General features: G+C 44.8%; 1 protein-coding gene across 2 annotated transcripts in view; it reads left to right on the plus strand.

Annotated features, from left to right (window-relative positions):
• The window catches only part of LOC110530620 (capping protein, Arp2/3 and myosin-I linker protein 3), a 56,212-nt gene extending 39,788 nt beyond the window's left edge, over positions 1-16,424 (plus strand). The window contains exons 16-40 of one of the 2 annotated variants that reach the window (XM_036986261.1): positions 599-703; positions 1,108-1,177; positions 1,269-1,350; positions 1,454-1,550; positions 1,643-1,697; positions 4,472-4,644; positions 4,942-5,010; positions 5,387-5,480; positions 5,667-5,765; positions 5,860-5,979; positions 6,081-6,194; positions 6,419-6,594; positions 6,698-6,785; positions 6,955-7,068; positions 7,150-7,216; positions 10,771-10,958; positions 11,756-11,835; positions 11,916-12,035; positions 12,245-12,422; positions 12,663-13,065; positions 13,182-13,291; positions 13,376-13,613; positions 13,766-13,834; positions 14,190-14,300; positions 15,003-16,424. In XM_036986261.1, coding sequence (XP_036842156.1) covers positions 599-703; positions 1,108-1,177; positions 1,269-1,350; positions 1,454-1,550; positions 1,643-1,697; positions 4,472-4,644; positions 4,942-5,010; positions 5,387-5,480; positions 5,667-5,765; positions 5,860-5,979; positions 6,081-6,194; positions 6,419-6,594; positions 6,698-6,785; positions 6,955-7,068; positions 7,150-7,216; positions 10,771-10,958; positions 11,756-11,835; positions 11,916-12,035; positions 12,245-12,422; positions 12,663-13,065; positions 13,182-13,291; positions 13,376-13,613; positions 13,766-13,834; positions 14,190-14,300; positions 15,003-15,049 — 3,067 coding nt within the window. In that variant the 3' untranslated portion in view covers positions 15,050-16,424. The remainder of the gene's footprint in view (positions 1-598; positions 704-1,107; positions 1,178-1,268; positions 1,351-1,453; positions 1,551-1,642; positions 1,698-4,471; positions 4,645-4,941; positions 5,011-5,386; positions 5,481-5,666; positions 5,766-5,859; positions 5,980-6,080; positions 6,195-6,418; positions 6,595-6,697; positions 6,786-6,954; positions 7,069-7,149; positions 7,217-10,770; positions 10,959-11,755; positions 11,836-11,915; positions 12,036-12,244; positions 12,423-12,662; positions 13,066-13,181; positions 13,292-13,375; positions 13,614-13,765; positions 13,835-14,189; positions 14,301-15,002) is intronic. The other variant, XM_036986262.1, reaches the window with a different exon arrangement.

The following is a 16,424-nucleotide window of genomic DNA, read 5'->3' on the forward strand; positions in this document are numbered from 1 at the left end:
CTGTGCGTGATTTCCTGTAAGACAGGAATGTCAGTGTTCTGTCATGGCCAGTGAAGAGCCCGGATCTCAATCCCATTGAGCACGTCTGGGACCTGTTGGATTGGTGGGTGAGGGCTAGGGCCATTTCACCCAGAAATGTCTGGGAACTTGCAGGTGCCTTGGTGGAAGAGTGGGGTAACATCTCACAGCAAGAACTGGCAAATCTGGTGCAGTCCATGAGGAGGAGATGCACTGCAGTACTTAATGCAGCTGGTGGCCACACCAGATACTGACTGTTACTTTTGACCCCTCCCCCACCCTTGTTCAGGCAAACATTATTCAATTTCTGTTAGTCACACGTCTGTGGAACTTGTTCAGTTTATGTCTCAGTTGTTTAATCCTATGTTCATATAAATATTTACACATGTTAAGTTTGCTGAAAATAAATACAGTTGACAGTGCTGACTTTAGTAGTTATTTGAATGCCTGCCATTTACTGCAGTTGACTGTGCAATAATGGTGACCTAGCCTTAATGTCTATTCTTCTCACTTCTTTCTCTCTCTCATTTGTTTTCTCTCTCCCCCTCTCTACCTCTCTCCCTGTCTCTTTATCTTTCAGGAAAGTGAGGGAGACTCTTCCTGTCTTCAGGCAGTTCTTCAGCTCAGCCTTCAGTCTCACACACGTCAACCTGTCTTCTATGAAGCTTCCTCTGGACACCCTGAGGTGAGATAGGGACTCCTCTCTGGCCAATTGCCAAAATGACTCACTCAAGACCAGCTAACTTAGTTTATCATTTATTTACCTACCCTACATGAATTCCTTATCATGTTTGTTGGTAAATCTAAACTTCCTGAAGGTGTTTTTTCTTTACCACACTCTTGCATTTTTGACTTTAAGCACTTACTGGTCCTTGGCAAAGTAGGTTTAGTAATCTCTAAGCTCCTTTTCTCCAAAATCCTTTAAGACGGCTGCAGAACCACTCAGTGTGTGAATAGAAAAGCCACGTGGTTTCATTTGAGGAAAATGCATGAAAAATTAGTCACAGCAATTAAGGGGAAAAAATGAAATGAGTTTGCTATGCATTGACGTTTCTTGACCGCTTCTCTCTCCCTTCTTCCATTTTTCAGAGCTCTCTTCCTGGGCCTGTCTTGCAATCCTCACATCACTGATTTACACTTGGACATCAGCGGCTGTGAGGTGAAGTGCCCGTCTGCTACAGTCTGAATTACCTTGCCTTCCTGTCTCTCCATTTGATTTAGTCTTCTCTCTGTCCCCTTTCCTCACTCAGCTGAGGTCTGCAGGTGCCGGGGTGCTCCAGGAGCTGTTTCCTAGAGTGGCCTGCATCGGAACTTTGGACATATCAGACAACGGTGAGAGAGTGACCCTTACGCATGCAACAGTCTTATGAGCCTTTTCAGGGCTAACATATGGCAGTTAAAATTGATTATTCTGTGTTTCTGTCTTTGATCTCAGGGTTGGATGGCGACCTGCTGGGTGTCATCCCAGCCTTCTCCAGACACCCCTCCCTCAAACACCTGCTGCTGGGCAAGAACTTCAACATCAAGGGCAGGTAGGGACAGTAATCCATTCGCCACAGGCACTCAGAAACACGCCCTGGGAAGATGGATGTTTTGTCTTACACTGCCAATTCTTTGTCTGCAGGGTACTACATGAAATTCTGCAGAAACTAGTTCAGCTAGTACAAGATGAAGAGTGTGTGAGTTGTATAATGCATTTGAACACACACTGAGACACACAAACTCTCCTACGCACTCATACACGTACGATACAGGTATATTTATGTACTTACATGTTTAACCTTCTCACCCACACACTGCCATACCCTAGTATGATGATGAACTGACACCATTATTTACTGCTGTTGATGCTGATAACTCGCAAAAATAACATGAACGTACAGCACTCAGACACACACACACACACACACATATGCACACACACTAGTGATGCGCCAGTCAGCTGTTTGTTTATCCGCCTGCAATTGCCAATAACCCATCCGCTACCACCCACCCGTATGTGATAAAGTGAGAAACTAAGGCCTGCATCCGACCTTAGCCCGCAAATATCACACATACGCTGTACAGTCAGAGATGGAGGAGTGATTTTCTGTTTTTTATAGATCAAATAAAATGTTATTGGTCGCATACACATATTTAGCAGATGTTATCGCAGGTGCAGTGAAATACCTGTGTTTCTAGCTCCAACAGTGCAGTAATACCTACTGTAAGAATACAAAACAATATACACAAATGCCCAAAATAGAAATAAAGGAATTAAGAAATATCAGGATGAGCAATGTTAGAGTCTCGAATTTAAATACACCGAACAAAAATATAAACGCAACATGCAACAATTTCAAATATTTTACTGAGTTACAGTTCATATAAGGGAATCAGTCAATTGAAATAAATTCATTATGCCCTAATCTATGGATGTCACATGACTGGCAATACAGATATGCTTCTGTTGGTCACAAATACATTTAAAGAGGTAGTACCAACGTGGGACCAACACATAAATTCATATTTTTGATCAGAAATACAGTGTAGACATTGTTAATGTTGTAAATGACTATTGTAGCTGGAAACGGCTGATTTTGTTTATGGAATAGCTACATAGGCGAACCGAGGCCCATAATCAGCAACCATCACTCCTGTCTTCCAATGGCACGTTGTGTTAGCTAATCCAAGTTTATCATTTTAAAAGGCTAATTGATCATTAGAAAACCCTTTTGCAATTATGTTAGCACAGCTGAAAAGTATTGTGCTGATTAGAGTGGCAGCATGCTGTGGGGATGTTTTTAAGCAGCAGGGATTGGAAGACTAGTCAGGATCGAGGGAAAGATGAAAGGTGCAAAGTGCAGAGAGATCCTTGATGAAAACCTGTTCCAGAGCGCTCAGGACATCAGACTGGGGCCAAGGTTCACCTTCCAACAGGGCAACGATCTTAAGCACACAGAACATGTTTCCTCCAGATGTGACGCTTGGCATTCAGGCCAAAGAGTTCAATCTTGGTTTCATCAGACCAGAGAATCTTGTTTTTCATGGTCTTAGTCTTTATGGGCCTTTTGGCTGTTGTGCCTTTTACTGAGGAGTGGCTTCCATCTGGCCACTCTACCATAAAGGCCAGATTGGTGGAGTGCTGCAGAGATGGTTGTCCTTCTGGAAGGTTCTCTCATCTCCACGGAGGAACTCTGGAGCTCTGTCAGGGTGACCATCAGGCCCTTGTCCCACAATTGCTCAGTTTGGCCGGGTGGCCAGCTCTAGGAAGAGTCTTGGTGATTCCAAACTTCTTCCATTTAAGAATGATGGAGGCCACTGTGTTCTTGGGGACCTTCAATTTTGCATAAATGTTTTGGTACCCTTCCCCAGATCTGTGCCATCTCCTGTCTCGGAGCTCTACAGAGAATTCCTTTGACCTCATCGCTTGGTTTTTGCTCTGACATGCACTGTCAACTGTGGGATCTTATATAGACAGGTAGTGTTACGGTGCGTGAATGAGGACCCAAAAGCGAATCAACTTAAACAGAGCTTCTTTAATTACCAAACATAGGTAGGCTCAGATGGACCGGCAGATTCCGACAGGACAGGACAAGGTTACAGCAAACATGACGGCAGTCTGGTTCAGGCATGAATGACACAAACAAACAAGAATCCGACAAGGACAGGAGCAGAAACAGAGAGAGATATAGGGACCTAATCAGAGGGAAAAAGGGAACAGGTGGGGAACGGGGTGAATGGGTAGTTAGAGGAGACAAGGGACAGCTGGGGGAAAGCGGGGGAGAAAAGGTAACCTAACACGACCAGCAGAGGGAGACAGGGTGAAGGGAAAGGACAGAGACAAGACAACATGACAGTACATGACAGGTAGTGTGCCTTTCCCGAATCAATTGAATTTACCACAGCTGGACTCCAATCAAGTTGTATAAACATCTCAAGGATGATCAATGGAAACAGGATGCACCTGAGCTCAATAGGGTCTGAATTTTTATTTAAATACGTTTTTTTTTCTTCTATTTGCAGAAATTTCTAAAAACCTGTTTTCGCTTTGTCATTATGGGGTATTGTGTGTAGATTGATGAGGAAATCAATTTAATCAATTTTAGAATAAGGCTGTAACGTAACAAAATGTGGAAAAAGTCAAGGGGTCTGAATACTTTCTGAATGCACTGTATTGCACAATAATTATATATTCATGGATTTTTTTATGTATTGTCTTCTCTTTATTCAACCCGCCACCGCCCTTCATACACACTATTTCATGACCACCCTGCAGATATAACCACGGGGACTGCGGGTTTTGAGTCAACTCACTCACTCACTCACTCACTCACTCACTCACTCACTCACTCACTCACGCATATTTCACAACTTTACTTTGAGAGCCTAGGCCCTTAACCCCTTTTGCCCCATCTCTCTCTTGCTCTCCCTCTCCTTTTCTCTATCCCTCTATCTATCCTTCTGTCCTCAGGCCCTGCAGTCCCTTTCTCTGGCTGACTCGCGCCTGCGCTCTCGGGGCACGGTGATGGTGAATGCTCTGGGAAGCAATGCTTGCCTACGCAAGGTGGATCTGAGTGGGAACAGCCTGGAGGATGCGGGGGCTAAGATGCTCAGCAAAGCCCTGCAAATCAACACTACACTCAGGTAAGAGAGAATGAGGGAGGGGATGGGAGAAGCAGCATTATACAGTTGCTATGCTGTAGGTAATACAGTGACAATATATTGAGGTGGTTTGTTATACGGCTGTGCAGTACACTCTGTAGTCAACACATTGCAACTTATTAGCACTTGTAAGGTTATTCATGTTTTGCAATTCTGAATTTGTAATTTGACAGGTGTTATGTATGTGAGCTGTAGACGTAGTTATGAAGTCAATTATTGATCTATTTCTGTCTTTCTTTTTTTTCTTTCTTTTTCTTCCTCCCATCTGATCCTTCTAAGGAGTGTGACGTGGGATCGCAATAACACCACGGCTACAGGATTCCAAGATGTGGCTCGGGGCCTGGAACAGTGAGAGAGAGAGAGAGAGAGAGAGAGAGACACACACACACACACACACACACTCTCACTCAAACAAACTTGAACACGAGAGACTCTCATTAAAGTCCATAGACAGATGTAACTTTGAGCTTGCTTTGCAGTCAAGCGTTTGTCATTGCACAGCATTTCATCAGCACTCTGACCTGTTTGTGCGGTAGGGCTGCCTGTGTGAGTTCTAGTGACAAGGATTCACATAAAGAGGCTAATATATTAGAACGCTATCCGCTACTGCCTCAAGCCTTTCCATTCTGTACTAGTTAAAGGCAAGGTAGCTGTAATTATTCATATCAAAGTTATGGATTTTTAATGATTCTTCTTTTATCTCTTTCTCACTCTCTCTTTACAGTAACTTCACCCTGCAGTACATGCCTATCCCCCTCAGTGATGTCACACAGGCATACCGAAGCGCACCTGAGAAGATTGACCAAGCACTGACCAAGGTGGGTTACCTGGGGGTGTGATATCACACCATGACTTAATCACACCATGACATCATGACTGTTTTCAACAGCTTGTGTCTCATATCCATCTCTCATATGTACTTATTTCTCCTCTGTTCAGTTTACTTTGTAAAACCATCTCTCTTTCACTCTTCTTCCATCACATACCCTCCCTCCATCTGTCAGATCCAGCATGCTCTGCTGAGGAACAACCAGACCCAGAGGTTCTCTCAGAAACAGGCTCTGCGTCTACACCAGGGCCTGGTCACCAGCACTGCTGAACAGGTACAAATACTGTGTGCACTGTGATTTTTACGAGAAGACAGTCTTTAAGTCAAAACTCCACAGACTGACGGCAGTGTGTATGCGTGTGTGTCAGGTGATGGAGCGGCTGTGTGTACGCGTACACCAGCAGGTGTGTGTTCTCCGAGGCTCAGAAGAAGGAAAGGAGCTGCAGGCTGCCAGACAGGTCCTGAAGGAGGCCAGAAACTCTCGTGCGGTAAGTGTGTGTTAGTGTATATTCTAAACCACTCTTTCTGTCTCTCTCAGCTATACTATGTGTGTGTTTATATATTTTAAGCTCCTCTCTCGCCCTCTCAGCTATACCCATCTCTGTGTGAGCTGGTTCATGTTCTCTCAGTGGATGGGCCTGTCAGACAGAAACTGGACTTTCTGGCAGGAGAGCTGACCAAGGCTGCTGATAAGGAACTACAGGTAGACTACTTAACACTCCTCTCCCCTGCATGGTTGGAGTTGGATCATGATGGATTCATTCAGAAATAGATACTGTAGATGGATAGATGTATTCCCTTACAGGAAACCTGGTCAAGGTTGCTGATAAGGAAATACGGTACTGTGATTCTTATCAGAGACAGGACTTATTGAATGAGGGACTAACATATTGTTTGCTATAATGACTGACTTCCGTTTATTCCTAGGTGATAGTAGACTCCATGGTGTCTCTGTGTCGGGAGTTGTGTCCCATGTCCTCCTCTGCAGCAGAGAGACTCAACCCTCCGCTCTCATCCATCTCAGAACGCGTCTCTATCCCTCGCTCCACCATCCGCACCGCCCTGATGGAGAGAGCAGCACAGGACATCAACAGAGCCCTGGAGTAAGTGCGGGAAGAAGAAATGCGAGAGGAGATGAAAAGGGTCTAGACTAAAGAGAAAGAAGGAATTTGAAGGAAGTATTTTCTCTCTCTCTCTCTCTCTCAGGGAGGTAAAGCTGTCTGTGGTCTCCTATCTGACCAACTCCATAGTGGACCAGATCCTTCAGGAACTCTACACCACTCACAAAGCCCTGGTACTAACACACGCACACTATCTCTCTCTATCTGTGTCTCAGTCTTGATCTGGCTGGAAAATATGCAAGTGTATCTATAACAGTGACTTAGTGCAGTCTCAGTTTTGTCAACTCTTTTTCTCACACCAGTTCATGTAGTCTTAACAAGTAGATGGCTTTGTTGTCTCAGCTTCGTCAGGTGTCCCAGGTGAAGCGTTGGGATGATGGAGGAACAGGCAGACACACCATCAGAATCACAGACACACTGGACTTCCCTGATGAGGAAGGCCTGGGCATGAACATCGTACGTGTGTGGGTGGTTGTACGTGTATGATTGCATTTTTCCATTACTCTTATCACCTTTCCTTTCTCTGTGTCTTACTAGGACACCATTGCCATCCAGAAGCGCAGCGCCAGAACCCGAAGGATTCGGCCTGTGTCCACCAGACTGAGTAAGCTCTCCTGATTAACTAAATCAATATTAGTCTTTTTTACAGGGCATTATATGTGCATTAACATAAGTTTGACGAGAATGGCGCTGGAGAGAACAGCAGCTATTTTACTAGTTACGCTATTTTGTACATATTGTTTCCTATGACCGAACATAGCTTCTGGACATCAGAACAGTGATCACTAACCTCGATTTGGATGAGGATTTCTACTTCAATGAGTCGGCAGCAAAGGACATACAGCTCATTCTGGACCAGGCCCAAATCCCTGACACTCGAAAAAGGAAGAGTCTGTGTTATAGAGGCCGGCGTGCAGGACACCTGACGAGACTATGTTGGTGAATGGATAAACTGCTTCTACCCTCTGTTCTATTGGTGAACGTACAATCACTGGAAAATTAACTGGACGAGCTCCGTTCGAAACTATCCTATCAACATGATCTGAAGGACTGTAATATTGTATGTTTATCCGAGACGTGTCTGAACAAGGATATCTAGCTGTTTTTTCAATACATCGGCAGGACAGAATGGCAGCGTCGGGCAAACTCAAGGGTGGTGTGTCTCTAATCTATAATATTAAGGAAATCGAGGTTCTTGAGGTTCTGCTCACCTAAGTTAGAATACCTCATGATAAGATGTATACCATACTATTTATCAAGAGAGTTTTCATCTATATTTTTTGTAGTGGTATATTTACCACCACAACCGATGCTGCCACTAAGACTGCACTGAATGAGCTGTGCAGGGCCATAAGCAAACAAGAAAATGCTCACCCAGAGGTGGCGCTCCTAGTGGTTGGGGATTTTAATGCAGGGAAACTGAAATCCGTTGCACCTCATTTCTACCAGCAGAGGCGAAAACTCTAGATCACCTTTACTCCACACACAGAGATCCATACAAATCTCTCCCTCGCCCTCCATTTGGCAAATATGACCATAACTCTATCCACCTGATTCCTGCTTACAAGCAAAAACTCAAACAGGAAGTACCAGTGACTCCCTCAATATGGAACTGGTCCGACGAAACGGATGCTAAGCTACAGACTGGAATATGTTCCGGGATTCATCCGATGGTATTGAGGAGTTTACCACATCAGTCACTGGTTTCATTAGTAAGTGCATCGATGGCGTCGTCCCCTCAGTGACCATACGTACATATCCCAACCAGAAGCCATGGAATACAGGCAACATCCGCATCTGAACTAAAGGCTAGAGCTGCCGCTTTGAAAAAGCTGGACACTAAATCGAACACTTAATAAATCTTAATAATACACTTCACTACGCCTTCCGACGAACCATCAAACAAGAAAAGCATCAACAGCACTAAGATAGAATCCTACTTCACCAGCTCTGACGTTCATTGGATGTAGCGGGGCTTGCAAACTATCATAAATTACAAAGGGAAACCCAGCCACGGGCTGCCCAGTGACACAAGCCTACCAGACAAGCTAAATGCCTTCTATGCTCACTTCGAGGCAAGCAACACCATACCTTGCATGAGAGCACAGCTGTTCAGGATGACTGTGATCACGCTCTCCATAGCAGATGACAGGTTAACATTCAGAAGGCCGCAGAGCCAGAAGGATTATCAGGATGCCTACTCGGAGCGTACGCTGACGAGCCGGCATGTGTATTCACTGACATTTTCAACCTCTCACTGATCCAGTCTGTAATACCTACATGTTTCAAGCAGACCTCCATAGTCCCTGTGCCCAAGAATGACAAGGTAACTTGTCTAAATGACTACAGCCTCGTAGCACTCACATCTGTAGCCATGACATGCTTTAAAAGGTTGGTCATGGCTCCCATCACCCGGGCCCACTCCAATTCGCATACCGCCCCAACAGATCCACAGATGACGCAATCCCTATTGCCCTTCACACTGTCCTTTCCTACCTGGACGAAAATAACACCTACGTGAGAATGCTGTTCATTGACTACAGTTCAGCGTTCAACACCATAGTACCCTTCAAGCTCATCACTAAGCTAAGGAACCTGGGACTGAACATCTACCTCTGCAACTGGATCCTGGACTTCCTAACGGGCCACCCCCAGGTGGGTAGACAGGGGGGTAGACAACAACACACGCTCTCAGGAGTGCATGCTTAGTCCCCTCCAGTACTTCCTGTTCACCCACAACTGCGTAGCCGCAAACAACTCCAACACCATCATTAAGTTTGCCGACGACAAAACAGTGGTAAGCTTGATCACCGACAGTGATGAAACAGCCTATAGGGAAGAGGTCAGAGACCTGTCAGCCTCAACGTCAGCAAGAGAAAGGAACTGATTGTGGACTACAGAAAACCGAAGGGCCAAGCATGTCCCCCATTCACATCAACAGGGCTGTAATGGAGTGGGTTGAGAACTTCAAGTTCCTCGGTGTCCACATCACTAAGGACCTATCATGGTCCAAGCGAACCAACACAGTTGTGAAGAGGGCATGAAAATGCCTCGTCCCCCTCAGGAGGCTGAAAAGATTTGACAGGTCTACCATTGAAAGCTTCTTGCCTGGTTGCATCACAGCTTAGTATAGCAACTGCTTGGTATCTGACTGCAAGGCGCTACAGAGGATAGTGCGTGCCATCCAGGACCTCTATACCAGGAGGCAGTGTTAGAGGAAGACCTAAAATTTGTCAGATTGCAGCCACCCAAGTCTTAGACTGTTCTCTCTGCAGGTGCACTGCAAGCGGTACCGGAGCACCAAGTCTGGGACAAAAAGGCTCCTGAACAGCTTCTACCCCCAAGCCATAATACTGCTGAACAGTTATTTGAGTTGTTACCCAGACTATTTACTCACGCTATATACCCCCAAGCCATAATACTGCTGAACAGTTATTCGAGTTGTTACCCAGACTATTTACTCACACTATATACCCTCACACACACACACACACACACACACACACACACACTTTCACACCCTTCACATACGCTGCTGCTACTCTGTTCATTATCTATCCTGATTGCCTAGTCACTTTTACCCCTACATATATGTACATTTTACCTCAACTACCTCGTATCCCTGCACATTGACTCGGTACTGGTACTCCTTGTATATAGCCTCGCTATTGTTATTTTATTGTGTTACTATTTCCTTTTTTATTTCGCACATTTCTTTTACTTTTTAAGTCTGCATTGTTGGGAAAGGGCCCGTACGTAAGCATTTCACGGTAAAGTCTACACGTGTTGTATTCAGGGCGCATGTGTCACAACTTCTGCCGAAGTTGGTGCCTCTCCTTGTTCGGGGGGCGGTCGACGTCGCCGACTTTCTAGCCTCCACCGATCTACATTTCTTTTTCCATTTGTTTTGTCTGTATTGTACACACCTGGTTCCCATTACGTTTTCATTATTTCCCTATTTAACCCTCTGGAGCCATCATGGTTTTGTGCGTGTTTATTGTTGTGAGTTGTCTCATTTATGTGATTTTGGATTTTCGTTCTCCTTGTTATTATTTTTTGAGTAAAGTTACTATTATTACTCATCTCTGTGTCCTGCGCCTGACTCCGCCTTACCCACAAAGTGATTTGATTTGACCCACCCCTCTTTCCCTCTCTCAGGTCTGGGAGATGATCCCACCTCCTCTCCTCCACCCTCGGCCCTGTCTCACTCTGCCCCCCTGTCCCGCTCAGCATCATGGGAGTGTCTATCCTCATTGCCTACCCATGGTGCACCACTGCACCACGTGACGCACGCCAGGCCGCGGCCCCCTCGAAGGCACAGCCGAGGACAAGTCCCTCTGGACACAGTGAGTCACCTTTGCTCATAGCAACCTCTATGACTTTCTACCATATTGCTTCTACAATACTGTACCTGTCCAACCTTCTCATATCTTCAAGTGCATAGGGGGTATGGATGAGGGGTGGGTGCTGGACCTAGCATCTGAGTCAAACAGGGTTTACTTTATTTTCTATTTACCACAGTTAAAATCCACTTTCCTTTTATGCTCAAATTTGTCATCCAGTTTTTTTTTCATGCCACATTGTTTATGACATTCTTCAATCCGCGAGGCAACGTTTGTCAATTTGTTTTGTTTTTTGTCGTTGTTAGAAGCGTTTCTTAATCGGTTAAAACAGGTTAGTGATCTAGTCATGTGGAATCATGTTGAGCTCTGAATAGAGCTCTCTATTGGCAGGCTATCAGATTCCTCGGCTGCATCCCAAATGGCACCCATTTTGTCTATATATTGCACTTCTTTTGACCAGAGCCTTATGGAACCTAGTCAAAAGTAGTGATCTATATAGGGAATAGTCCTACAGCCAGTCATTGTAAATTATAATTGGCTGTGTCAGCACTGCAGTAGTTTCAGTAAGACAGAAACATGTTGTTGGTGGCTGTAGTGTGTGTGTGTGTGTGTGTGTGTGTGTGTGTGTGTGTGTGTGTGTGTGTGTGTGTGTGTGTGTGTGTGTGTGTGTGTGTGTGTGTGTGTGTGTGTGTGTGTGTGTGTGTGTGTGTGTGTGTGTGTGTGTGTGTGTGTGTGTGTGTGTGTGTGTGTGTGTGTGTTTGTTTGGCTGTATTGGAAGCCTGTTATCTTTGTCCTCTCAGCACTGTTCAGAGAACGGAGGAGTCAACCTGCTGGAGGATGGACTGCCTGATTTCTACACCAAGAGAGTCCTGACTGACAGGTAGGATTTACACAATACACACACACACACACTAGTGCTCTGACTGACCCGGTACCCATATCTGTATCTCTCCCCACCAGTCAGCTGTCATCACTTCATCATGCTCAGTCCCTGAGGAGGAAGAAGAGACGCAGTGTGCTGTCAATCTTCTCTGGGTTCCGCAAGAATCGCAATTCCACCATCTCCAATCAGGAAACGGAGTACGGAGGGAGTCATGAAAAGTCATTCACATGATTACATGTCCTTGTTATAAATGGTTCATTAATTGTTACCAACAACTATTTAATAAACGGATCAACTCTCTCTCTGTCTGTCTGTCTGTCTGTCTGTCTGTCTGTCTGTCTGTCTGTCTGTCTGTCTGTCCTCTGTCCTCTGTCCTCTGTCCTCTGTCCTCTGTCTCTCTATGTAGTGGCTCAGAGAATGTGTACTCTATGATTCAGCACCCTAAGGATCCTGGGAAGGTGGAGGCCATGATTGAGGTGGGGGCCAATGGGAGGATGATGCCGTCCCCCAGGCCCATCCAGAGCGTACCACTGCCTGGGATGAGGGGGGCCAGCCCCAGCCCCCACTGTCTCACACAGAGACAGGTAGGAACATACCACTGTAGATCTGTCCCTAGCTCATGAATAGGGCCAAGAGTTTTACTTGACCTGACTAGTCATCTCCTGGTTTATTCCACTCATTATCATAGTACAGCATGTATGCTTTTACTTTCTATGTTATCTACTGCATACGACACAGTCTAAGCCTTACAATTTTCTCTCTCTCTTTCCCTCGCTCTCTCCCTCTCTCTCCCACGCTCTCTCCCTCTCTCTCCCACCTTCCAGCCTTCAGACCTGGTCAGCATGGTGTACAGTTGTATCGGAGCAGAAGATGAGGACTCCGACAGTAGCTTTGAGACCAGACCAGTGGACAGAGACACTGACAGATCGACTACATCAGACATCCAGACAGAGACCCATGCCAATGGACATGCAATGTCCTCCGCTTCTCTGACAGACAGACAGCCTGACAGACAGCCTGACAGACAGACAGATCCAGTCAGTCAGGACCTGCCAATGCCCAGCACTCAGACAGACACACAGAAGGAGGTGGACAGAGGGACAAAGGGGACAGAGTCGTTGGATAGGCAGGAGGGAGCCCCCTGTGGACAGAAATCAGAACCCCCTTCTCAGAGCAGCAAGCCCAGTCTGGCCAGCATGAGACAGAGACACCTGCAGGGGAGTTCCGGTACTGCAACATAAATATCTAGATGCTTTTATGGCTCCGGGTGCTGCATGTGCCATGGATGTAGAGTTGTAACAAAATTACAATTTAACTTGTTTCACACTTTCTTCCTTTTTAAGATAAATCAACAGATGGTGTAGGATGGATAGATAGAGACGGGTTAGAAGAGGAGAAGAATGAAAAGAAAGACAGAGGAGCAGAAGGACAGCGTCCTCCCATTCCTGAAAAGGTGGGTGTGTGTCCCCTAATTGCTTGTATCATTGTTTGTGTACGGTAGTCTGTATCTAACTACGTGTACATTCTCTCTCCACAGCCTGGTAAAGATAAGACTTCTCCAAAGACACCGTCTGCTGTCACTCCACCTGAGGAAACAGCCAATGAGAGAACCCCGCCTCCTGTTCCAACTGCCTCTACCAAGCCCACTTTTGATTTGTCTGGTCCTTCTGTCACTCAAGATGGAGGAACTAATGAGATGAAAAGCCTGCCTCCTGTGCCACCTGCGTCTACCAAGCCGGTGGTAGACGCAGGTCTACCACCTGCTGGTTGTCAAGGTACCACTGTGATGAAATACCATTGAAGATGGTTTTAAGAAATTATTATTAATTGTAATGATAATTGGTTCCTTTCTTGACCAACAAATCATTCATGGCTAAGAAAATGTTGTTGATGATGGCTAAGGTTGACATTTTGACAATTCAATCAGATGAGGGAGGAACAAATGGTTTTCCACTGAAGGCACATCACAACAGGAAAGCAAACTCATGTGACGCAGGTATGTGTGTGACCGTGAGCGAGTGTGTGTGTGTGTGTGTTAGCGGGTTCACTGCATGTGTGAATGTGTGCTGTACATGCATGTTTGTCTACAGATGTTTGCAGGAATGTGCTTGTCTTATGATAGATTTTCAATTTGGGTTTCTGATTTTATGCATTTATATGCTTGTTATTTCAGTCATTGAATGCAGTCTCATTGTCTCTGTTATATACTTGGTCCATTGCTCTGCCATGGACATTCCAGTAGATCTCTTAGGATGTTTATCATGACTGCTACATTCCTGCAACATGCCCCTGTGTGACCCAGTCACCCTCTGTGTGGCCCTGTGTGTGTGTCTCATATCATTTTCCTTCAGGCATGGAACCGGACAGTCCCAACGATCTGGAGAGGGGGTTCTCAGATCGCGAATCCCCTGTGAAAAAACCCAGACTCCCCCAGAACAGAAACAGATCTCTGGACACTGGGTGTATGTATCTGTGTCTCTGGACCACGCTCTGTGCCATACCGCATGTGTATGTCTGAATGGTCATTCTGTAGTTTGTTTGTGTGTGCGAGCCTGTTCAAAGCCTTCTTTTCATGGCTCAGTGGTGAAAGAGAATTGACATGTCATGACAGTCTAACCCTAACCCAATGTGTCACATGGTCAGGAAACACTGGGCCATTAACATCTAGTTGACTGTGTCCCAGATACTGGGCCATGATGGGCATTCAAATCTAGTTGAAAAATTCCAGACAGGATGAGTGTTTGGGGAGATTCTTAGCGGCAGGTAGTCTAGCGGTTAAGAGCGTTCGGCAAGTAACTGAAAGGTTGCTGGTTCAAATCCTCGAGCTGACTAGGAGAAAAATCTGTCTGTGCCCTTAAACGAGGCACTTAACCCTAATTTCTCCTGAAATCGCTCTGGATAAGAACGTCTGCTAAATGACTCAAATGTTGACATTTTGTCAATTAAGCCCTTTTTTCTACTTAACCAGAGTCAGATTAAGAAAGTTAAATGTCATTTCTGGAGCCATTTCTAACTAGCATTAGCGCAATGATTGGAAGTCTACAGGAGCATCTAAGTAGAAAAAAAGGGCCTATTTGCCAAAATGTTGAATTATCCTTTTAATGGCAGATTAGATTAGACCAAACCAGGACCCTGACATTCAACTCTGTCTGTGTGCTGTCTAGGTCCTGAATGTCCCGAGCCCGGCACCGGCAACGGTGAGACGTCATGACAACAAACGTCAGGAGGCAAAGACAATGTTCAGGACAGCTGTCGGGAGATGTGAAGAGAGCGTGAGACGTGAAGAGAGCGCGAGACAGATAGATAGAAAAGGGAAGTTATGAACTTGGTCACCATAGACCCAACTGTGGTTATCCTCATATACAGTAGTAATTTCTCTCATATTGGCTAAACATGCATGATTTTTTCCCTTTCTCATACTCAGTTGCACTTGCTTTCATTCCTTTACAGAGGACACACACACACACAGGTGTCTGAGGGCCCTCTGGTATTCTCATGCTGGTATTTCTTGCACTTCTTGTTGTACAAAAATCTTTGATCATATTTCTCATTCTCCCTCGTCTTTCTTTCATTGACAATTTGTGACACTGCTACTGTAAGAATGAGTTGGTATTTATTCTAAACCAGTATTATGTCAATATTGAATATATGTTTTTTTTTTAACTGCACTAACCATTGTTATTACTAAGTCATTACATGGTAACAGGTAACTTCATGTTTTTATTTACAATAAGGTTATAATGAATATGATCGGATGTTTTAAGGATGTTTTTCCTATGGTGTATGATAAGTGAAGATTTAGACGATGACATGTATTGTTTATCATTATATCTATTAGTTGATCAATGGAACATAATTGCAGTTTGTTTAAATCTGTTTTAAATACATTTTACAGGACTGAAATTAGTATATTTTCAAAAAATCCATATATGATTAAACAATCAATAAAAAATGATTTTACCAAAGGAACCAAACTGATGATGCACTCTCTCTTGGGGACAAAAAACACCCCAACCTGACTTCTGCATCGGGAACTCTTCCATATTTTTTTGGTGTGTGAGATCTGGCCCACTAGGAAAATTGCATCCATGGGTTTTGGAGCAGTGCTATGTAGTGCCAGCAGAGGTGGCCAAATACTTTCAGCTGAGTGATGAAACCATTACTTGGATGAAACAAGTTAGTCAGGCTGAGTTTAGACAAGTAGCCCAATTCTGATTATTTATTTTTTTTACACTAATTGGTCTTTTGACCAATCACATCAGATATTTTTCAGAGCTGATGTGATTGGTCAAAATACCAATTAGTGAAAAAATAACAGAATTGGGCTGCCTGTGTTAAAGCAGCCGAACTGCCCTTCTACACTAGAGCCATTGGGCATCCAGCATTGCAGCCAGACATAAGCCGTTGAGGGAATGCTTCCTTTGAAATCAATGAAAGCTGCTATGCTGCCCGTGTTGCACTCGCGTCCAAGCTTAAGAATCGCAGAGGTTCAATTTGACTGCTGATACTTATGTTCATTATATCTTGTGAATTGTAAATAATGAGAAATAAAGTTGATTTTGGTTGCAAATGGCCTCGATTCGACA

This window comes from Oncorhynchus mykiss, chromosome 8, assembly GCF_013265735.2.
Source record: "Oncorhynchus mykiss isolate Arlee chromosome 8, USDA_OmykA_1.1, whole genome shotgun sequence".
In the NCBI taxonomy this organism is placed as follows: domain Eukaryota; kingdom Metazoa; phylum Chordata; class Actinopteri; order Salmoniformes; family Salmonidae; genus Oncorhynchus; species Oncorhynchus mykiss.